The sequence below is a fragment of the Lissotriton vulgaris genome, chromosome 2_2, assembly GCF_964263255.1.
Source record: "Lissotriton vulgaris chromosome 2_2, aLisVul1.2, whole genome shotgun sequence".
Classification (NCBI taxonomy): domain Eukaryota; kingdom Metazoa; phylum Chordata; class Amphibia; order Caudata; family Salamandridae; genus Lissotriton; species Lissotriton vulgaris.
Window position 1 is genome coordinate 156,983,038 of NC_141688.1, and position 25,236 is coordinate 157,008,273.

At 41.8% G+C, this 25,236-nt stretch overlaps 1 protein-coding gene across 1 annotated transcript in view; it reads right to left on the reverse strand.

Moving 5' to 3' along the window:
- Positions 1-7,100: 7,100 nt before the first annotated feature.
- The window catches only part of ANO3 (anoctamin 3), a 1,465,374-nt gene continuing 1,447,238 nt past the window's right edge, over positions 7,101-25,236 (reverse strand). The window contains exon 26 of the mRNA XM_086959492.1: positions 7,101-12,388. Within this exon, the coding sequence (XP_086815618.1) occupies positions 12,206-12,388 (183 nt within the window). The 3' untranslated portion in view covers positions 7,101-12,205. The remainder of the gene's footprint in view (positions 12,389-25,236) is intronic.

The following is a 25,236-nucleotide window of genomic DNA, read 5'->3' on the forward strand; positions in this document are numbered from 1 at the left end:
ACTGGATCCACGGCGTACATTGTAAAAAGGGCCCTTTGCCTCTGCCGTACGACCAGTGGGTCCAGAAAGGTATTCCAGACTCTGAAACAGACGCGGTGTAAAGATTTGGGAGTGCAAGCCGAAGACACAAGGTCGACGGTTCTGGTTGGTCTTAAGGCGTTCCCTGAACTGACAGATGCATTCCTTAGCACGGAAGACCCAACCGCCGTGAACAGCACGGTTAGAGGATGGAGTTTTTCGAGATGGAGAGACTTGTTGAAAGAATGAGCTTTAAGAGCAAAATGTGTAAAGTCATGAGCAGAAAGTGTTTCTTAATATTGTGTCCTTTTATGTTACTTAGTTTAATTATGTTTTTGATGGGATATATTATATTCTCTTTTCAAGTGACGTTTTCACCCACTACACAACCTATGCCTCCTCCTACTGTTGTTTTGCATTCTTTTCACCCTCAGCCTGAACATGAGTCCATTAGAAGATTGGAATTCATTAATAACTCTTTTGGTTAGCTTCTGCACCAACATCAGCTAGTAGTGAACACGACTAATTGTTGGGTGTGTGGTCTTATGCCTCATACTACTGATAAAGGTATTCCTTACCTGGTCCTGTCATTTAGTTATAATGGTTCTGTGTGGGTATACAGAACGATGTTCATCCATGCTCGTGAAGTTAACCCCCTACGTTCTGTGAAAGACAATCCAAAGAATAGTGCTCTAGTTAAGGGTGTAGTAGACATGATTAGAGGAATTAGTTCCTATGAGACTGTCCCGAAAGATGAGACACTAGCGTATATTGGATGGAACGTTACTGGATATGGAATTAGTCTGAGTGAGAACCAGCGAGCGAAAAGATCCTCTACGATTTGGGTTGTACCCCATCAGGGTCATTACTGTCTGTCAGGTTATAAATTTACCTATTCTTTCACTTATTTCACCACTTTCACCCCCTGGTCCTGAAGAAAGCTGTCCGATAAATTGTCAACTATAGCTGAAACATGTCGACCATTTTATTAGACCCTTAAGTGTGCTAGAATTCATAACAGATTCCACAGCAGCACCAACTCCCTATTTTTAACAATAGCCCGAATCCAGATTTAATAAACTTCCAAGCACTGGCTATCCGGACTATATTTTAAAATCACTCACCACTATCCTGATCACTTTATTTCCACGATCACTACTGCCTTAAAACTTAAGGTATAACCTCCTGGTGGAGGGTGCACACAAATGAATTGACCCAGTGATTACGCACGCACGTGTGATATAACCGGGGACACCTCATATACCGCTAACGAAAGCAAGCAAGAGCTAAAAACACACGTGTATGAGGGTCATTTTATTGGGAGACACCCAGTTACCAACCTGCAGACCTGAGTTTTTCGCAGGACAAGTGATCCTTTCCCCATTTGATGAGACCTATGGCTAACAGCAGGAACATCTGACAGCTGACGAGAGTGGTTGAGTCCACCATAGTCGAAACTGCTGGTGCCCTTAGTAACTTGACTGCTGAGCTCCAGTCGGATCGTCTTATGACTCTTCAGAACAGAGTTGCGTTAGATGTCATACTTGCAGATAGAGGAGGGGTATGTAAATTGATTCAATCGAGCTGCTGCGTTTTCATTCCAGACAACCTCCGACAGTCTACCAAGCCATTTCCAAGCTACTTAAGATCTCCGAGTCTATACATGTGGACGAAGGAGATTGGTCGTTAATGGGATGGTTTGGGGGATTGTTATCCACCTGGGGATGGAAGATTCTGAGGATCATTGGGATGGTTTTAGCTATCCTTTTCCTGTTCTGTCTTTGCGTACAGTGTTCTCCTGCTATATGTTGCCTCTGTGCTACTTCGTGTGCGAGACCTGTCCAGAGAGAGTTACTAAGTAATAGGATGATGCTACAGCAACATCTTGATGATCTGATGAATATAGACCTGGGTTCAGACTGACGTGAGTTTGGGTTTATTGCCTATGTAAGGGCAAAAGGAGGGTCTGAGGTTCCGTGATTCTGAACCCGTTCAATAAAGGTCGCCGTATCGTGACAATTTTGGTATCAGCGAACCGCAAATGACGAGTGTGGGATGTACGAGTGTTTCCGTCATGTTCGATTGACGGATACATTGTGTATTTAGGGATTTCGTTCGAACCTTCGGGTTCCATTTTGTGTACGGCAGCCATTTTGTGGTTGCCCTCACATAGGCTGATGACTACGGCCGAGCAAGTCTTTGGGACACGTACACCTTTAGCTGACTTCTGTGTGACCTGAGCGAACTGACTTCATTGCCCGAAGCTAACCTTGTTGAGCCAGTTCTTTGTTCGGCAGCTGGTCAAGATAGAGATCAAAGAACAGGACATTGCTGAGTTTATGGTACACGCACACACCCTTCTATCTGCTTCTCACCTATTTCTGTTCCTTCTTTTATGGCCTGTTTATGGTTTGGGTTGAGGTCTTTTTATTATGGGTTTGTCCGGCCTGTCCGAGCAAGAATGTTGGGTTTTTCTTATAATTGATGATGGGCTGGACAACTGAAAGTGGGCTTGTCGTTATGCAATACCTTTTGAAATGTCACTGTGTGATTGGACAGTTCGTAAGTAATTGATGCTAGTCAGGAATGTGATTTTTGGCATAAAAGATGATGTCTCGCAATACTAAAATTGTACAGTCTCTGACAAACCACCCGTGTTGTGCTTCATAGACTTCTATTCCTGGTTGCAGCCAATAAATTTGGTCTTTGACGTCACCAAGAAGTATCCTGTGTCTCTGTATTCTAAGACAGGTAAACCCGAAGACATTGGGCGTGCCCCTGGCGCCGCTGGGTACTAAAACCCGGTTCTTCAAACTCTCCACATTGTTTAAAGAGGCAGCATTACATGGAGCATGTAGAATTCATAAAATGAATATTTTTACTCATGTATAAAGGTGTTAGCTCCTGTCTACTCACCCAGTGTTTAGCCTACAGGGGTGTAGACTATAGTCCTTAATTACTCTTTCCTTAAATTTCCTTTTTAAGCTGTATTGGGATCTTTGTTCTGTTGTTCTCCAACCGTGTTAGGAAACCTGTGACACAGAGAAAACTTTTTGGATTAATAAATTAAGAATGGGATGCCAACTCTGCCCAATCAGGATAGCTTTGTTACAAAATTACCATCCTGGGAGCCATAAAGGGCTATACAATAAATTCATCTTTCCTAGCACACTGACTATCAGGTTAAAAGAGGTGACTTCCGCAGGATCGCCTCCAACGCCACCTTACAACTACTCAGTTAGGACATATGCCAGATTTCTGTCAGTGGCAGGTAGCTCAGGTTATCTTTTTACACTTACTCCTAGTTTTCCATATGTCAAATGTTTTACTAGGGTACTGATGTAGTCTCTTACCCTCTGCGACAGCTGCTTCAGGGTGGTCCTGATGATTCAGCAGAACTTCTATTCAATTGCGGAGTCTGTTCCACTTCCTTGATGTGCAAATGCGAATTCATCCAGGCGGGGTCTCTTTCCTTTGGCTGCAGTTGGGATCAAGTTACCAATCAGCTCTGATGGTGGCTCATCAAAATGTTAATTGAACGTGAAGTACCATGAAAAAATAAGAAACAGGAGGCATTTGGCAAAAAAGGAACACTTCATTTAATAAGACAATGTGGCCAGGAGAACAGACACTCTCTTTGGAGTCGAAAATTAATGTATCTCATAGGGAATCCAGGTGGGCATCAACCTTGCATGAACATAAAGCAGCCAGTGGGTAACCTGTCCAGATGTCTAGCTTGCGGAGTGCGTTATTACTGTGTGTACTGTGTGTGCTGTGTCCTGATTGGCTATATGTTCCTAACTTTATGTGGCCTTTGACTTTATTTTGGGATTGTGTGTACTCCTCCGGCCATGTGTGCTTTATTGGGGCTAATTTCCCCAGACTATTGTGTTGTCGCTGCGCCTATCTGTGGGATTGATCGGGGATTTTCTGTTCGTGCATTTGCCTGCCGGCTATGTACCACCCCACATGTGACCTGTCAATCAGTGACCTCATGCTTAGGTCTCAGAACTACCAACTACGTATATCTGAGTCGGGTTTAGGTGAAGTTCGTGATGGCCAAATTTGTTAATAAAGCTGTGATTTCGTTTTAATACATGCATGTATCTTTATTCATATTGACAACAATTTCCTCAATATTAACAATAACACGCATCAAGAAAATATGATAAAAGCTTCAAATATAAATACATGTAAATAATAAATGGAGTGTGTGAGAAAGTCAACCTTTGTGCCCTAATAACCCCCAATTTTTCACTGATGCTGGTGCCAACAGACTCCAACTGCGGCTTGGGCTATGCTAACTAATCCTAGAGCCAGTGCCCTGATTAAAAAGGTATATGGTAATTAGGTGCAATTACAATTGGTACTGACAACTGAGCTGTAAGTCCCTAGTATATGGGTAGAGACCCAGCAGCTTTGAGGCACTTAAGTGTGCACTGTGGTGTTGACTGCTGTTCTTTTAAAAGTTAGCCCAGCTTTGCAAGCTGCTTTTAAAGTAATAATAATAATCCACATTTGTAAAGTGCACAATCACCCGTAAGGGTCTCTAGGCGCTGGGGGCCGTCAGGAAGATTAAGCAAGCTATTGCCCAGAGTCACATGGTGCTGGGCTAATCTGCCGCCGTGCCGGGGATCGAACCGTGATCCCCAGATTCCAGAGTCAGTTGCCCTAGCTGCTGCGTTACATGCCAATTCGACTTTGGATCTACAAGTACTTGCAAAGAATTAAACTACCTTTTGTTTACATATAGGTCAGCCCTAAGGTCTACTCTAGGTGCCCCCAGGGTAGGGTGCCATGTAAAGATAAGCAGGAACATTTTAAAATATGTGTTATTCTCCCTGGTAGGGAAAAACTACCAATTTTGTTTTCCCCATTGTAGTATTTTAGCTACATAGGCTTACATGGGAATACTGTAATACAGGTTAACTATTGCTAGAAGTGAGCTAAAATAATATTTTAAGGACTTAAAAGATTGGTAATGATGAATCAACACCTTGCCACTGTATCAACTAGTACAGAAAATACGTTATAGAACATTCTTTTCTATGAGCCAAAATACAGCTTTCTAGCAGCCTCTCCTGCCTGGCTGCTTTGATGAGGTGATAAGTGACCTGCATGGAGACAGAGATTATGTGGTGGGGAGAGCTCTGCAGCTACAGAGAACAGGGCAAACATGTCTTCTGAGAGAGCAGGATGGTAAGGATTGCCAGCCAGACCTACTCCTCTTCCTAAGCCCTCCAGCCAGATGGGAGCCCCAGGAAGGGAATTTGCAGGAGGATGGAAGGGGAGTGTTAAGGGACATGAGCCCCACCAGTAGGTTGGCTTAGCCAGATCTTACTCCCAAGGAGAGGATAATGTAATGAGACCTAGACTGGACCTTATATTGTGTTGGTGGCCTTATTGCTAGTGGTAGGTGCATACTGTTTCTTGACATTCTGGACAAATTGCAAGAATAAAACGCCCAAAATGTGGATAAAAATAAAGGTAAATATCCGGAAAGACAATAATAAATAATCAAAATCACATGGTAGGAGATTGATCCCATGATACTAGGAGACTCAGAATCAATGTGGTGGTCAGTAGCACACCATGTAAAAATGCTAGTGTTTGTCTCAGTATTGAGAGTGATAACACAAATTTGTTATAGTGGGTTTTGTAGCCATTTGTTTTGCAATGTTATTCTCCTGATTATACGTTTCTCTTTTCAGCTGATGTGTCTTTTGTACAAGCTTCTACTTGAGCTAGTGGCAGACTGATGAAAAAAGTATAATGCACACACAAGTTCAATATAACATGTAGTTGGATTAAGGTGCAAATTCATGTTTTGAATTTAAAAAATGTGAATTTGCGCTCAAAATGTTTTACTGGCACAATACAGTAACAGGTTATACTTTATAGGAACATTTAGTTCTAGGATGGGGAAGCTCTTCGAAACTGGTACATACCCACACACCTGCACATTTATTAATATTCTCAAACTTTTTTGGGGTCGAAAATTAATGGTGGAAACCGTGATTTACTTCTGTAAAGCGCAGGAGAAAATCCAGTTCTAAACAGGGGCGGCTCCTCTGCTTTGGCGGAAGAGCGCCACCCCACTGCTTTCTCGCAGTGCGAGAAGCATACACATAAAATAGTAATAACATTTAGTTATTACCAGGTAATGGATTGTATTTGCTGGCGGCCGGTGGGTGGGGCTGCTCTGCTTACAGAGCAGGGCAGAGGAGTAGTGGTTTGCCCACTACTAAATGCGCAATGACTGTTTGGTCGGCCCTCTCGATCATCCCAAACCAGTCATGGGAACTCCCCTGTTCTATGGAAAACATGCCCACCCCTTAAGCCCCAGGCCGAGTGCCGTGTCACTGCGTTCAAACCAATCACAATGCCACATTGGAGCGGTGTGATTGGATTAGGGGTAGGAGCCTGACTACCTGCTTCCTGTACCGACCTGGAATTGGAGACGGGAAAGCAGAAAAGAAGACGCGGGACCTGGCGGCAAGGTAAGTTTTGTTTGTTCTTATTTTTTCATGCAGCCCACAGCCGCACCTCCTTCAAGCCCCCGCGGGCCCCCTGATCCATCCCCCCTCACCTACCTGCGAGCTGTGCCGGCCGCCCCTGGTTCTAAAACTGGAATAGAACAACAAAACTGTTCGAGGTGTGATGGGAGGGATTTCTTAACAATTGGACTCATTTGATTGGTGGAAATTGTTTTAACAAGTGTTTCCTAATTGTATGCATAATTGATCCCTGTGCGTGAAGAAATGTCTGTGCATTAGCGGAAAAGAGTATTCACAAACGATGTTCAGGAGTAACTCAAGAGTCACTGTGAGAGCTTTCCGGAGCACTCCTTACAAACTTTGAGAAATTTGAAAATCAACATCTAAGCGCAGCTGTAAACAGGAGAGCATTGACATCAATTTTGTTTTGTAGACTAGGCTGTGTCTTTCTACTTTAATTTGATCATGGACATAAATATACAACTGCCTCTAAAATGTACCATAACCAATGTACTTTTCAGCAACACAGATAAAACATTAAGAGGTCAAATAAAATACTAGTTATGAAACGTAGGGATGGTTAGCAATAAATAGATTTTTATTATTTGAATAATTTTTTCTTTTCCTTGTATCAAGACATTGTTTTCATGGAGCGATGGACAAGTAACTGCTGTATAAAATCTGTTAACTCATGCAACCTTTTGAGACATGCATTGACTTTTGTACGTCTGCATAAATGCTATAGTTAAAAGTGCTACAACTGTGGTGAAAATGTCAAACAAGCATGCATGCCCATTTTCTTGAAAAAGATGCATGTTTGAAATATGAAAATATATTAAACAGCAGAAATTTAATAAAATTTTCCTGAGGACAGACTGTGCCTTAGATCTTTGAAAGATAATCTGCATCATATGCAAAAAACAACAAAACAGGTTCATCAACACTTTGCCTCGTAAACAGAATGTAAAACATGTTCAATTATTCTGAATAACACGGAGCTCTATGCATTCTTCAAACAAGCCTAAAATATCATGAATCAGTTGTTGTTGCTTCATCGATGGATCACTCGGGCTGGCTAAATAGGAATGGCAATAAACTATCCCAAACAATCAAAAGAAGGTGTATTATTTTGAATATCGGCAATAAAAATATTTTGAAAATTTGAATGACACTTTAGTTTTATCTCAAGTTTTATTGTCTTACAATGGGGAAACAGCCTTTACAACATGGATAGATCCACACATGCTGTTTCCCCGCATGACTTAACCATGCATATGCGTGGTTAAGGCAGTGCCTGGTCTAGATGCTGGGATTGGTGGGCCCAGGAACAGGAAAGATTTGGAGAGGATTCAGTGTGGTAAGTGGGGTTGGGATCGGGTTTTGGGCAGTAGGGTAGGTTTAGCGGAACAGGGCATCAGGTTAGTTTTTAGGGCTTGGGGAGGTTGGAGTAGTGTTTAGGGCTTGGGTGTTCGGGGTAGTGTTTACAGCTCGGGGATTGTGGTAGTGTTTAGGACTTAGTTGTGGGCTAGTTTTTAGGGCTCAGGGCAGGGGTCTGAGGTGTTATCTTCATCACACATCCCTTTACCAGTCATGCCTTTACCACAAAATTGTGTGGTAAAGACATGCATGGTAAAGGAATGCTTTGTTTGGATGCATTCATTGTTGGGCTGCATAGTAGAGAAATGCGTGGTTTAGCCATGCACGCCTCTGGCATACTACCCTTACGATGAGGTGCAAAACCTGCTGAAAATCGTTTTTGTAGTTGGAGCATCTTCCAAAGTTTAAATCAGTTCAACTGATTCTAAATCTTAAGCACCATGCATTCCCAAGTATCCTTAGCTCATACTACGAGATAAGTGGGATCATCCACACTGAATTAGAATTGACATGTGCATTTATTAAGGGTATAAATACATTGAATTGTATTCCACAAACAAAATCTGTTATATCAAATATTTCCTTATTTCTTATTTTGAATTTTTAAGTTTTAATTCAATAAAGTGTAATAGATGCAAATATTGTCACTGTGTGGCTACCCGACATGCTATCATACATTGCCGTTTAGTAAATAAGCTCGACTTGCACAAATGTTCTAAAGAAGTACGGACCATATATTATAATAGAGGGATATAATAAACAGGTGCTGAATACTGCAAGGGAGATAAACATAAAGATGGTGTCCTTAAACTATGCTGTGAATGAAGCAGGCATGTTACTAAAAGGAAAAAATAGTATGAGGTTGACCATAGATGCCTCGGAATATGAAAGATAGAGATGTAATTCAGGCCACCACAGTTGACATCACTTGCATACTGACAATTGGAAGACTATTTTAAGTAAACACAATAGGAAGTAGGTGTTATAAATTCAGAAACTGGGCCAGCTTTCTTCAATGTAAGGGTCCTGACTTCGGTCCAGCCAAAGTAATATATCAAAAATAAACAAAGACGCATACCATGAGGACTGCTTCTTCTAGTTTGTAAAGTCAGGTGCTAATTTGCATAAACAAATGTTTAAATAAATAACTACATACATTAAAAGAGATGAACCATGACCTCAATTAAGCTTCTATAGTATGCTGAAACTACAGAGAATTGAATGACACTATTGTTGATTTTCATCTGTTTGATAGGGCAACGATGAAGGTTATATACTGGAAGACAGTAGATGGGAGAGATGGATATAAAATAAATATTCCACTCCCTTAAATTTAGAATTGATATTGTAAACTGTACTTTGCCTTTATCAATTAATCAAAATCATTCCATGAGGAGTCCAATGTTTAATGGGCCTTATGTATACTGTAAAATTACCCACCACAACTAGTCGGTCATGTTCTGTAAATACCTCAAGTGACTATTGGAATATGAATTGACTGCAGTCTGCAGTTCGTTTAGTTTTGGATGTGTGTTTTACATATCAGACATTCTATGAAGATTTGTTTTTGAACAATAAACATGTTGTATAAAAGCTTGCAGGTTATTCATTGCAATTAGGAATTATGATGTCGTTTTTGCATGAATTTCCACGGAAGTACTATATATTGACAACAATGAGGTTTACCCATGTAGAAAAATATCAATACGTTTTAGAAATGCTGTACAAAAGACAAATGTATGGTACGAAAAGCTAGGCCAGAGGCTAGTTTGTCAAGATATTAGTACAATTATTTAATCTTAATGTACAATTGTATGAATAGTTTCGGGAGGGCTTATATACTCAGTGTATTAAGTACAGGAACTAGTAAAATGCAAAACAATCTACAGTATCTACACTGAGCACGTGTCAATGTTAATTGTTTCTAATAAGCACTATTACCCAGAGGTTATCCAGTCACTGGAGATGTATTGACTAGTAGGAATTTTGTACCAGTCTACTATCGTTTTCAAATAGAGTGATCGATAATGTTAAACTCATCTTGTAATACTGTTTCACCTTTTTTACTTTCTTTTTGTTATCGTAATATGCTGCTCAATGGTACGCATTTGGGACTACTGAAATTATCAAGTCTACAATGATATTAGTATGGTGACTTAAAAGGGACTTATATTTCTTAGCATGTATTGGTTTATGAAGAATATATACCATATTAACAATTCATGCCTGTATGAGTTCAGATACTTTTAGACATTTATAAAGAATATGTAATAAGAATTTTTGTTATTTAAATTGTTTTCTACAGAATGGGGAATTTGAACTGTAACAGTATAATTTGTGAAAAAATATTAAATTATCTCACTTAGGACTAGTGTCTAAGTGGCAATGAAAAGTTCCTTTGCCACTCTTGAATAAATATATTTGATTGCTTTCATCCTGTTCATTAAATTCTGATAAAACCATGTTTGAGCATATTGTCTCACAGACGTATATGGCTCAGAATATCCAAGTTAACAGCCTAAATTTCCAGACAATCTACAGCCATTACTTACAACACGCTTGTATGTTGAAAACATAAAGGTTCATCTAGAGATTAAATATGGTTATATTGTGAAATTATAAGTGAAAAGTCCCATATTAAGGAAGAAAATAATTTCAATGTTATAAGAGTGCCATGGATCTTTGACTTTAGTTTAATGATGACATTAACAGAAAGGTAAAACACTAGAATCTGATATTTAATAGGTAATAGTCTAGTTGAAAATCAATTTATATGACCACTGCTAGCACAGACATATGTACAATATAGTGTAAACATTGCATCATTCATTTTCCTTTTGGCTTTTCCATAGTAAATGCAAAATATGTTCCATTTCATTTTTTAAGAATCGAAGATCCATGATATATGTTATTTAAATTTTACATTGCTCTGGTTTTAACATGGTTATGTTTGTGTGTTGACAGTTATTCATGTGGAAAACATCAAATGTAATTTAATTCAAACTACCCAAATGTAAACTTATTAGTTGTGGTCCAATTTTGTGGAAAGCAACACTAAAGAGCTAAATTCAAAATATCTCCTACTAGAGTTCCAATTTACTATATACATGATGCAGTCTGTCAGTTAACACTGCATAATGTTAATGTGTGAAATGTAAAAAAAAATAATACTGAAAAATAACATATTGAAGATATTGTAAATTTCCGGCATTGGAGTACAATTGGGGATTAGTTCTGTACAATAGGAGAAAAATATTTAACATAAAGCCTACATTTTCATTGTTTTATGTGCAAAGTAAGCCATAAACCATGTATACTCATTGCATGTATCTGCATATATTCTTGCTTGCATACATACTTTACATATTTGACCTGCATTGTGAATTGGAAGGTAGCAATTTCCTGTCTACAAATAAATGAAGTATGCAAAATAATACTGGTACTAAGAAGGCATGCTACAATATGCTAAAGCTGAATAATGGTTTGCCATTATGTTAGTTATTTTCACATACAAAATATATATAGCATCAATAGCAGTGCTCATTCCAGCACTCCAGTGAAATGATGAAATGATCCCTTTCTTTGCAGATGTTTTACAAATATCGAATATACCAAATGTTTTTATTTACAAGACATTTTTGGTTTCAAGAATAAACATAAATGAAAAGTGGCATGTAAACCATGAACTGCATAGTTAATGTTGATTGCGCACCCAACCCATAGGTCAATTCATTAAGCGATCCATAACCACAGTTTCAGAAGACTCTGACAAATATATTTTAAACCAAGTAGGACTTACAATTATTTACATCAGTTCAAGTTATGGTCATGAAGGCAACAATTATTTTTACTCCTTTCCGAAAAAGCGCAACCAAGTAAATAGCTGAGAAATACACATGGACTACATGGTACATCTTCTTCCAGGCTCTTGAAGTACATTGTAAGAATGACATTTGATTAGTCTTTATATTGTTCCTTGGAAAATTTGATATCTTGGTTCCATAGACAGGACGTTTGTTACTGCTGTGTGTTCAGTTGTCATATGCGCTTTGTAGCAATTCCGTCAGGGCTTCCATACACCTTTTCCCTTCCATTTTTGCAGCATATCATTCATAGGTATGGCTATTCTTTGTGTTCCTCTGGAGAATTGTCCATTCAGTTCAGAGTGAAGCATAATACCACAAGCAGTGAGTGGAAATACATATACCTTGATGACTCTGCTTTGTAGCGGTTTCTGCCTTGTTTTGTAAGCTTCAATTGTTTATTTCCCCATAGTGCAGTTGCGCATTACTGCTGCTTCATCTAGCTATCGATTAAGGCCATTCGTGGTGATAATGCTTCCCGTTCTTTTTTCTCTCCCTTTGCAGATGCTCAAGCTCTGCCTCATACATCATCTCTTGCACTAAGTACTTCTCTCGTCTCATTCTGTCACATAAGTCTTTGGGCATGTCAGGGATCAGGTATGCAATGAAAGACTTAATCCCAAACACAAGATGCTGTAGAAAAGAAACTCATGTTAAATGTGTTTATACCGAGACAATATCTAAAATAATACTATTACAGAAGTCTAGCAAGTTAGCAAAAAGGTAAATTTACATTTCAGGAATGAAAACTAGTGCTCTACTATTGTATCACCGCTTTGTCATGTTATTGTGTATAACATATGTTAATACTGCCCAATTTAAACATAGACAATTTACCTACCTTTATCATTATATTTCTTAATGCAGCTGGAAAATATATGTAAAGATGTTTTACATAAAAATCTTATTGAAAGACTGAATATTATTAGACTGATAGAGCACAACCCTTACTGAGTTGACTGACAGAGAAATGTACTATATGATTAAAACCCATATTAAGCCGAGCCTCAAGGGGCAAAATGAACAAAATACAAACTAATTATAGGAAGCAGAAAAGTATTTTTTTAAACTGTTGTAAAAATAAAGATCTGTGCAAGTTTAATGGATAACGTAAGGAAGTTCCATAACTTATGTTACCATAGCCTTACAGAAAGAGCTAATACATGACACAAACTTTTTAACGCATGGTACATCAAGCATGCCTAAAACTGATGACCTACGTGGCTTGATGGAGAGTAGACAGATGCAAGGTTATTATAAAAAAAAGAGTACCATATAAGTAAAAGTGATTATCTAACATTGTGAGTGGGATTCAAATAGTGGTAATTTTTTCAGATGTCCTAAAACCTAAGAACAGCCAAACAGCAGAAAATAAAAAGGGCATAAAAAAGCAAGTGCCACCAAAGACATTTAGTTAACAATGCCTGTGTAGTTTGCTGCATGAGCCTATTCATATTACTCCAATTAACCCTTCCTTGTTCTAGGCCCTAACATTTAGAGTCTCTCCCACCTAGAAAACCCTACACTTTACCACATAGAATGTTCTTTTTAAACTAAGTTCACTTTCAGATAGGCCTCATGAAAAGAGACCGTACCTAGTAACCCAGCCGGTCAGAAGTACCCAACCTTACAGTCAAGGCTGCAAAACTAAACAGGATGATGGATGGAAAGGACTGGGATCAGGAAGGGAGAATCAGAATAAGAAGATCACTGGTAACTATTCTAGACATTAGTTTCTTAGGGCCATATCAGCAAGGACCGGAGTTAAAATCATCGCTTCCTTAGCATCCGTTTTCTTCTGAAAAGCGGCAATAATTTTAACACCCAATTAGCAAGGACACGCTAATGCGTGAACCCATGCTCCTTCGCCCATTTCCTGTGCGCCTCGCATCGCTAATGAGATGCGAGGTAGGCGTTCCCGTGAGAAATACAGTGAATCTAATCGCTAACACATGTTCTCACTTTCAGCAAGGGTATCGCTAACCTGACTAGCGATTTTAAAAGTTGCCCTAACTGGCTTTATTGGCAGTTCTTTACGCCTGATAATGTTTCTACTTAGGATGGTTAGCACCGACACGAGTGGTTTGGGTGTCTCCTGGGGCACTGACTTCAGTGCTGGGAACTTCCAGCAAAAGTTTATCAATAAAGTTATTCTTTGAAGACGTTTCTTGTTTCTATCCAAAGTATTTTATTGATACTTCTCATGGAAATTCAATGTTTGATCAAATTTTCTCAACAATGTAATTCTTCATTTAAAATAAATCACAACAATCATTCCAATGCATTTCGGCACTAGGCCTTCATCAAGGAAGTCTGTAATGCAAAGAATATATGTATAACTCCTCTGTGTCACACGCAATGTATTATATTCAACATAAACTTAGATTTAACAAAATACTCGAAATTAAATACGTAACCACATTTCAATGATAGTGTGAACGATCTTAAAGGATGTTCAAAGTGTTATAACCCATTTTTTCATGAAAATAATAATCTAAACTGACTGCTCAATAATGTGTTAATAATGTAGCGCGTATCGTTTTTAAATAAGGCAGATAATTACACGCACTGATACCAACCGACTACTCTGGCTTATAGAAACTAATGCTAAGGGTGCTCGCTAATGAAACGAACCATAGAGACAATCCTATGTTGCTAAAATGCTGCCACAGTAAACGTATAATCGTATGTCATTGTTACAATGTATACTGGCTCAGAAATACTGTTGCTATAATTCTAGTTCAGAGTCTTACCGTGTTCCGATCGGGACTGCTTCCGATTACGAAGCTGCCACCATAGTAAATCACACGGAGGAGCCAGCGTGTGACGTATATTATTTGGGAAAGACGTGATGATTAACCGTATGGCGAGAAAACACGAAGTAAACACTGAAATTAAAGGGGCCTCTCTAAGCTTAGGTACTTTGGATACTCCGTGTGGACTCGGGTGAATATCGTGTAATATATTAAACTAGAAGAGACATTTCTGTTTTTAGTGACCAGTGTAGTTAATATGGGCTAAATAATGGAATAATCTTTGGTGTTAATTCCTAAATGGGCGGCATATCTGTAAGAGAATGAGGGATGTGTCAGGGGCAATACATTAATGAGCATCTGATTAAATACATAAAAAATTAGAGGTTACACAATTAATTAATGAAACGGTTATATACAAGGTAGAAAACAGAGACTGGTCAGCACTACGTTTTGAAAGGTACAAGAGTCTATTATTGCAATGTTCATAAATAGCAGCCAAATTCTGTCCGTTCATTCAATCCTCTCGGTTTCAGGGTTTGTAAGAAATATATCCAATCGTTCTCTCGCTTCAATAACGCTTTCTTATTATCAGGGTCATGACTAATTTCCACCACTTCCAATATGCAGGCTTTTAATTGGCTTATTTGGTGGTTTGCCTGGATAAAGTGTGTTGGCACCACTGATTTAGGTGCTTTAGTCCTGATATTGCTTTTGTGCTCATTGAGCCTTACTTTCAGTTTACGTTCTGTTTGACCAATGTACGATTTACCACATGGGCATTTGATCATGTATATTATGTTGGTGTTATCACAGGTTGCGTTTACATGTAGGTTTATTTTATGCCCTTTCATGGGATGGTTGATGCTCTTGCCTTCAATTATATTATTACAGTTGCTGCAGTTTCTGCAAGTGATTGTGCCTTTAAAGTTCACTTTTGGTCCTGTACACTGTACCTGTTTTATGATTTCTCCCAGATTTTTAGCTCTATTGAATGCAAAAACTGGCATTTCTACGAAAATGTTTTTGAAGTCCGGTTCTGTCTGTAGTAAAACCCAATGTTTTTTGATCGGTTTTTAAAAAAATGGACTCATGGTGGAAAATTTGCTTACACAGGTGATTTCTACTTCCCTATTAGTTTTGGGTGCTGTAAGTAAGATATTTCTATCTTTGAATTGTACTCTTTCCATTGCTGATTTTAGAATCGACTCCGGATAACCTCTGTCTCTGAAATGTTGTACCATTTTGTGAGCTTGCATCTTGAATTCCTCTGGGTCTGAGACAATTTTTTTGATTCGCAATAACTGCGAGTACGGTATGTGGTGCTTCAATGGCGATGGGTGGAAACTCTGGTAACTTAATAGATTATTGCGATCAGTCTTTTTGGTGTATAGGGTAGTTTCAAACTTGTTGTTCTTTTTCATTATGGTAACATCCAGGTAATTGATTTGGTTTTCATTGGTTTCGTATGTGAATTGTAAACGTTCGTCTACTTCATTGAGTTGTTTGATATTAGTGATCAGATCTTCTTTTGCTCCTTTCCATAAAATGAATATATCATCTATATATCTTAGGTATGGACGTAGGTTGTTTTTCCATTGGTTGTTGTGTAGAATGTGCCTATTTTCATATTGGTGCATGAAAATATTGGCATACGAGGGCGCTGCCGAATTGCCCATAGATGTTCTTGACTTCTGAAGATACCATTTGTTTTCCCATTTAAAGTAGCTGTGCATTAAAGTGAAATTAAGCAGTTCCATGAGAAACACTTTCATTGACTCTTGAAGCACCACTTACCGTACTCGCAGTTATTGCAAATCAAAGAAATTGTCTCAGACCCGGAGGAATTCAAGATGCAAGCTCACCAAATGGTACAACATTTCAGAAACAGAGGTTATCCGGAGTCGATTCTAAAATCAGCAATGGAAAGAGCACAATCCAAAGATAGAAATATCTTACTTACAGCACCCAAAACTAATAAGGAAGTAAAAATCACCTGTGTCAGCAAATTTTCCACCATGAGTCCATTTTTTTTTAAAACGATCAAAAAACATTGGGTTTTACTACAGACAGAACCGGACTTCAAAAACATTTTTGCAGAAATGCCAGTTTTTGCATTCAATAGAGCTAAAAATCTGGGAGAAATCATAAAACAGGCACCGTATACAGGACCAAAAGTAAACTTTAAAGGCACAATCCCTTGCAGAAACTGCAGCAACTGCAATAATATAATTGAAGGCAAGAGCATCAACCATCCCATGAAAGGGCTTAAAATAAACCTACATGTAAACGCAACCTGTGATACCACCAACATAATATACATGCTCAAATGCCCATGTGGTAAAGCGCACATTGGTCAAACAGACCGTAAACTGAAAGTAAGGCTCAATGAGCACAAAAGCAATATCAGGACTAAAGCACCTAAATCAGTGGTGGCAACACACTTTATCCAGGCAAACCACCAAATAAGCCTATTAACAGCCTGCATATTGGAAGAGGTGGAAAAAAGTCATGACCGAGATAATAAGAAAAATAATAAGAAAGCGTTATTGAAGCGAGAGAACTATTGAATATATTTCTTACAAACCCTGAAACCGAGAGGATTGAATGAACGGACAGAATTTGGCTGCTATTTATGAACATTGCAATAATAGACTCATGTACCTTTCAACACGTAGTGCTGACCAGTCGCTGTTTTCTACTGTGTATATAACCATTTCATTAATTAATTGTGTAACCTCTAATATTTTATGTATTTAATCAGATGCTCATTAATGTATTGCCCCTGACACATCCCTCATTCTCTTACAGATATGCCGCCCATTTAGGAATTAACACCAAAGATTATTCCATTATTTAGCCCATATTAACTACACTGGTAACTAAAAACAGAAATGTCGCTTCTAGTTTAGTATATTATACAATATTCACCCAAGTCCACACGGAGTATCCAAAGTACCTAAGCTTAGAGAGGTCCCTTTAATTTCAGTGTTTACTTCGTGTTTTCTTGCGATACGGTTAATCATCACGTCTTTCCCAAATAATATACGTCACACGCTGGCTCCTCCGCGTGATTTACTATGGCGGCAGCTTCGTAATCGGAAGCAGTCCCAATAGGAACACGGTAAGAATCTGAACTAGAATTATAGCAACAGTATTTCTGAGCCAGTATACATTGTAGCAATGCTCATACGATTATACGTTTACTGTGGCAGCATTTTAGCAACATAGGATTGTCTCTATGATTCGTTTCATTTAGCGAGCACCCTTAGCATTAGTTTCTATAAACCAGAGTAGTCGGTTGGTATCAGTGCGTGTAATTATCTGCCTTATTTAAAAACGATACGAGCTACATTATTTACACATTATTGAGCAGTCAGTTTAGATTATTATTTTCATGAAACAATGGGTTATAATACTTTGAACATCCTTTAAGATCGTTCACACTATCATTGAAATGTGGTTACGTAATTAATTTTGAGTATGTTGAATATAATACATTGTGTGTGACACAGAGGAGTTATACATATATTCTTTGCATTACAGACTTCCCTGATGAAGGCCTAGTGCCGAAATGCATTGGAAGGATTGTTGTGATTTATTTTAAATGAAGAATTACATTGTTGAGAAAATTTGAACAAACATTGAATTTCCACGAGAAGTATGAATAAAATACTTTGGATACAAACAAGAAACATCTTCAAAGAATAACTTTATTGATAAACTTTTGCTGGAAGTTCCCAGCACTGAAGTCAGTGCCCCAGGAGACACCCTCACCACTCGTGTCGGTGCTAACCCTTCCTGATTTTCATTATACTCCCGAGCGGGGAGTAATCCTAGGAGCACGATACACTGAATTATTGTATTGAATTAACCAAGCAGTTCACAGCTAATGCCCTTTAATGTTTCTACTTAGCCATGTTTAACATGGAAGGTGGATCCTCATGCTGAGTCCACATCTCCCTATCACCAATGTTTTCAGGATCGCTGTTTTCTTATCGTAGCTAATCCTGTGATACTGCCACTTATCGCCGCTATTGCAGGGATGTCTAGCGCCTCGGCGAAACGCTCACCGGGCGATAGAATCCGGCGATAGGCGGCGTTATTATTCTGCACGATGAACACATCCAGTGATAATTATCGCTGACCCTTGATGATAGGCCACTATATTTCCTGCCTCATCTCCACTCTTAACAAGTGAGTACATATGTGGCCAAAACAGGATCAGAAAAGCACAGAAAGATGCTCAAACCTAATAGATAACTGCAACTACCAGTAAACATATTAAAATAAACCACTTAAGACACAACGGAACACCCATGGTGACAAAAAAATCACCTCAACAGACAAAAATTCAAAGTTAAACAAAAGCTCATGGAAAGCCAGCACCCAAAAGGAGAACAAGAAACAATTGTCCCACAAATCTCTGGTTCCCAGAGAAACTGAATGACCGAGTGAAATAACATAAGAAGGAGGATTGGTAGAGTTAATGGTGAATCCAAATGGTAGTTTATTCTTCAGTATAATCAAGAGTATATAGCCAAAGGAACTGTGGATTATAAGGTAGTTGTAGCAGGAGCCCCACTGGGAGCAGCATCCCAGCTGCTCAGCCCACACACTCCAACTGATATCTCACTCAACCAGACATACAGGAACATTCTATGACATCACTCACACTATGGATGAGCAGCAGGGAACAGAATACAAAGGAAGGGCTAAATATCAAGAAGAGCAGGATACCACCCAGAGCCTAGTCACAAAGGGGAGGGTAGGATAGCAGGCAACATCAAACAATGCATAACCCCGGAAAAGGTAATTTCCTCAGCATCCATCTCTACCGTAAGTGACATAACTGCATTTCCCAGTACACATGTCCTCAGGATGTGAAATCTCTGCATTTCCAAGCTTCTACTTCTTCAGAAAGGGACATCATTACTTTTCCACCCAAACCATCTTTAATAAAAAATAAAATGGTGAAGCATCTTGCTCTAAAGTGAATGACATCACTGCACTGCACAGCATCTTGATCTACAGTGACTAACATCACTTTACTTACAAGCATCCACATCCCTAAGTAGTGACATCGCTGTAGTTCCCATTCTTCACCTCTTCAGAAATTACCATGACTTGTTACCCACTAATGAACAAGTTACTTACCTCCGGTAACAATATATCTGTAGGAAACAGTAGTTAGTATTAGATTCCTTTCCTCAGAATATCCCCAGGCGTCAGACTGGATCCGGAAATGTTTGCGTAGCAGTGCCCTTTCACGTCAGTAGGCGTCATCTGCCGCTTCACGTCCGTCGTTGTGGGCGCCTTGATGATGTCGTCGGAGTACTTAGACGTCGCCTCCGCGCGCTGACGTCAGTTCTTAGACACAGCTTTTCCGCGCCAGAAATGCAGAGCCATGTTAAAAACCAACACTGGTGCCATTGAAACAAGGGCCTTGAAAGGGGATGACCTTAACTCTAGATATCGGTTCGAAGAACGGGGAGGATGGGTGGGGCGGTAAGGAATCTTATACTAACTACTGTTTCTTACAGATATATCGTTACCGAAGGTAAATAACTTGTTCATCTGAAAGAAACAGGTTAGTATTAGATTCCTTACCTTAGAATAGATACCCCGCAATACCAACCCCGGTGTTGGGTATGCGAACCAATATTCACACCAGAAAGTCCTGGAGGACGGAACAGCCAAAGAAGCCATCCCTCCGGACTTGGCTGTCCAGGCAGTAGTGTCTTGCAAACGTGTGTAGCGATGCCCACGTAGCTGCCTGACAGATGTTCTGCAAGGGGACTCCCCGGCGCAGGGCAGTGGTAGCCGCCCTGGCCCGATTGGAATGGGCCCTCAGCCCAACAGAAGGCTCCTTCTTCGCCAAGGAGTAACAAGCCTTGATACACAAGACGACCTACCGAGAGATGGTCCGCTTGTGCACCGCCCGCCCCTTCTTAGCGCTCACGTAACCAACAAAGAGTTGGCCATCCACCCGGAACTGGCAAGTGCGATCCAGATAAAACGTGAGCACACGTTTTGGGACCAGACGGTGGAGCCGCTCTACCTCCTTTGAGGGATGCAGAGGCGGAAAGAAGATCGGCAAGGTGATAGACTGCCCGATGTGGAAGGCAGTGACAACCTTGGGCAGGAAAGAGGGTCTAGTCCACAACACAATCTTGTCCAGATGGACAGAAAGGAAAGGAGGTTTGGATGAAAGAGCCTGGAGCTCACTCACTCTCCTGGCAGAGGTGATGGCAACCAGGAAAGCAGTCTTCAGAGTAAGAAGGCGGAGAGGACAGTTGTGAAGTGGCTCAAAGGGAGCGCACATCAGATAGGTAAGAACCAGGTTCAAGTCCCACTGAGGCATCACAAATGGAACAGGTGGAAACGTGTGTGCGATGCCTTTCAGAAAACCAGTTACAATAGGGTACTTGTACAAAGATGGTTGATCAGGCAGCCTGAGAAAGGCTGAAAGGGTAGAAAGGTAGCCCTTGATAGTGCCCAGAGCAGAGCCCTGGTGGGCAAGAGAAAGAAGGAAGAGAAGAACCTCAGAAAGAGGGGCAGAGAGAGGATCCACAGCCTTTGCTGTGCACCATGCCACAAATCTGTTCCACCTGCAGGCGTACCCTGACTTTGTGGAGGGATGCCTGGCTGCCAGAATGATATTACAGACTTCAGGAGGCAAGTCAAATGGCCTCAACTGTCGCCGCTCAATCTCCAGGGATGGAGGTGGAGACTGGACAGGTTCGGGTGGAGGAGCGTCCCCTGCTGCTGCGACAGAAGGTCCTCCTGAAGAGGCAGACGAACCGGGGGATCGACTGACATACTGAGTAGCTCGGGATGACTTGGGCCCGGTCACATTTGATCTTCTTCAGCACTCTGGGCAGAAGTGGTATAGGCGGAAATGTGTTCAACAGACCGCAACTCCACTCGCAATGAAAAGCGTCTCCGAGCGAGTGCCGCCTTGGAAATTCCAACGCGCAGAACTGATGAAATTGCGCGTTCTCTTCGGTGGCGAATAGATCTAACCAAGGCTCTCCCCACTGCAGAAAGAGATCACACCAGAAAGTCCTGAGTTCAGACGCCATTCGTGATCCATCATGCACCGGCGGCTGAGTTCGTCCGCCCTGGTGTTCAGAGAACCTGCCAGGTGTTGAACCACCAGGGTCACGCCCTGATGTTCCAGCCACTGCCAGAGGCACAGAGCCTCCTGGCAGAGGGTCCACGAACACCTGCACTACACTCCCCCGGACAGAGGGGAGGAATGTCTTCAGTGCTAGATGACTCGCCCGCAGCTCCAAAAGGTTGATATGGCGCCTGGACTCCGCGGGGGACCAGAGGCCTCTGATCTCCGCCTCTCCCATGTGGCCTCCCCAGTCCTGGAGGGACACGTCCGTCATAACTACGTGCTCCGGTTGGGGAAGGGAGAGGGATCTGCCGCTGACCCAATCGCTGTCCGTGAGCCACCACTGCAGCTGTCTAGCAGTGCCCTCCGAGATCCTGATATGGTCGGACAGGTTGCCCTGATGCTGGGCTCACTAAAACTTCAGGTCCCACTGCAGAGCCGGATCCGGGCCTGAAGGCGTCAGCGGCGTCGGGCGGAAGCACCCACCGGCGTCGGGCCGATGCACCCGACCCGCTAGGGCCCCCAGACGGGTCCGCTGGGCCCGAAGGCGCCGCCGAGCCCGTCGGAGGAGAGAGGGACCTCATGGCCATGAGGAAGCGCTCGATCTCCTCTGGTGTCGCTTGCTGCCTAGGGACCGGAGGGCATGGGGCAGGCTGCGACGCCTGCGACTCCGACGGAGCCGCGTAGACGGTGTCACCCGAACCCCCGGCCGCGTCGCGCAAGCGTCGGGGGGAGTCGGAAGAGCGATGACGTCTCTTCGACTTCTTGTGCTTACCTTACGACTTCGAGACTGAAGAGTGATGTCGACTCCCGGAGCTATGATGGCTTCGACCCCGCGACCGGTCCCTCAACCTCCGTCCAGACCAGGACCTCTCGTGGTACGGGGCCAACTGCCGGAGTTCAAACCGCTTGCGGGACCGCTCCCGCCTAGCTTTCGATGTCAGTGCCCGGCAGTCGGGGCAGGCCTTGTCGTCGTGGTCGACGCCGAGACAGTGAAGGCACCGGCGGTGAGGGTCCGTTACCGACATCAGCCGGTCGCAGTCCTCACAGGGTGTAAAACCTGGCATGCCTACCGGCACCGATCGGAGTCGAAAACTTCGAAATTAGATCAAAAAGGATCGTAAAAAGTTTAGTCAAAAATTGACTAAGGTACCTCTTTTTCCGGATCTGCGCTTCTGGCGCGGAAAAAAGAAGAACTGACGTCAGCGCGTGGAGGCGGCGTCTTAGTACTCCGACGACGTCATCACGGCGCCCACGACACCGACGACGGGTGAAGACGACGCCTACCGACGTGCAAGGGTACTGCTACGCAAAAATGTCCGGATCCAGTCTGACACCTGGGGATATTCTAAGGTAAGGAATCTAATACTAACCTGTTTGTTTCAGATATCATTTTTAAAAGAAGATGCTAAAGAAGTGTACCTCATTTCCCATCATGTTTGTACTTCCCACCATCCAATTCTTCAGGAAGTGATATTGCTATATTTCCAACTTCAAACGTCTTGCTTCCTCTCTACCGCAGTCTACTCTTCTGGGCATCTCCAGCAATAGACACAAATAAGTGCTTTATATGTTTGAGTGTCCTCTTATTTGCAGATGATGACCAATTGACATCAGAGCATTGTCCTTAGCACTGAAAGAAAAAAATCTTATGTTTTTAAATCAGAAGTATTTTTCAAAATCTGAGTTGTGACATGAAGGAACAGCTCTCCTCTAACAAAGATTTGATATTTGTTTCTGCTGTAATGCAATCATGTACAGCATAATGACGTCACAGCAAAGCAAAAGTGAAAGTAGAACACGCTTTCACTTTGACCATAGCAATGAGATGTACATCTGCCCCCTCCTAGCACTGATCTTTATGGGAGAGGCAGCTTTACTTGGTCAGTGCTGTCTTTCCTTAGTGGATTGTGCTGAGTGTGTGATCACCAAGTGAGTATCTGCTCCACTAGGACACCAAGAGCAAGGCTTAGGAGGGAGCCACCAACCTGGGCATAGGCTTGTATTCCCTCTCACACCATGCTAAGTTACTCTTTCTGCCTCTGGTGTTCACCTCCAATCTACCCATTCATGGCATTATTTTTTTGTGGGGGGCTTTAACTACATATTTTGTGGGGGGAGCTCCCCAAATATCATGGCCTGTGCTCCCACCCTGCCCCATTGCCAATTAGTCTAATAGACCCCCTGGTGGTATGGGGGTGTTTACAGCCCAATGCGCCTCCCCAAAGGGCAGAAAGTATGCGAGACACCAGGGATGTTGATATGAAAATTTTGTTTGTGGGGGAGAGGTCCCAGTGACATGGGCCTTTATTTGCACCGACCCCAGACCAAGTGAGTCTTTTTCCCAACCCAGGAGAGTATAGGGGTGTTCACCACTACTCTGTGCCTCAGAGAGCAGAAAGCCCACTAGAAACCAGAGTTTCATAAGGAACAATATTTTTGGGGGTGCAGCCCTCATGGCATCGGTCTGTGCACCTCCAGCCTTGGACAAATCAGTCTATCTGTTGCGTGGGGGGTAGAACCCCCCACTAGACACCAGGGAATGGTATCTGTATTATTTTTATTAGGTGGATGGGAAGAAACTATCTAATAGGCACAGACTAGAGTTCCCCTCACTCTGGGGTTAACAGTCTTTATGCCATACCTGTAAAGACAGCTATGGGGAGTTTACCTACAAAAACCACTAGACCAGCAGGAGAAATATAGTTCCGAAAAAGAGGGGGTAACAGGGTTGCCATCTCAGGCATGGGGCTTTCCCCCATATCAGAATGTGCCCAACATAATTTTTGCCTATTTGGGGGAGTTTACCTCCTATCTGCACCTTGGAATGCATAAAGCCCAGTCGAAACTATGGCTATATTTTTGTTGTAGGAAATGAAAAAAGACTACCTTTGTGTTGGTCCTATCCTCCAAACCTAAAACCCCAACAGAATTTTTGTCCACCTGTGGTATTAAGCATCCCCATTCCCATGGCAAGCAAAAGGAGATTTTTCTTGTTTGGGCCATAGTTTTGACATACAGACCTACAGAGGAGGTGTAAATCCAAATGTCCTTATACTTGCCATGGTGAATGGTTGCAATATTCAAGGAACATGCTCTGCCGCCTTGGAAAACCGACTAAACACAGAAATTGTGAAGACTAGACACCCAGAGCACTCCAGAAGGTTTGTGCCTTGCATGGATCCCACAACATTTTGTTACACGTAATGCACAGCAAACCTCAAACTTTGCTTAGCACCCTCAACACAAAAGGCCCAAAATGGAACATGGAGAAATCAGCAAGAGGAGTAGTGGCATTATTTGAGTCTGGGCTACACAACCACCAAGGGAAATCTGCCACACTTAGGGCCTCATTATGAGTTTGGAGGACATCAGCAGTGACGGTCTATCCACCGCTACACCAAAGGTTTGACTGCCAGTGCACAACCGGGGTTTTCGACCACAATAGCACCACCACAACTGCCAGGGATCAGAGATACCTGGCGGCAGCGCTGCAGTCTGAGGACTCAATATGCTTGGTCATGCCCTGTCACACCCCCAAGCATATTATGACTTTCCTCACCGCCAGCGGTCCCATGGAGGTTTATACTCCATGAAGGTGCTGG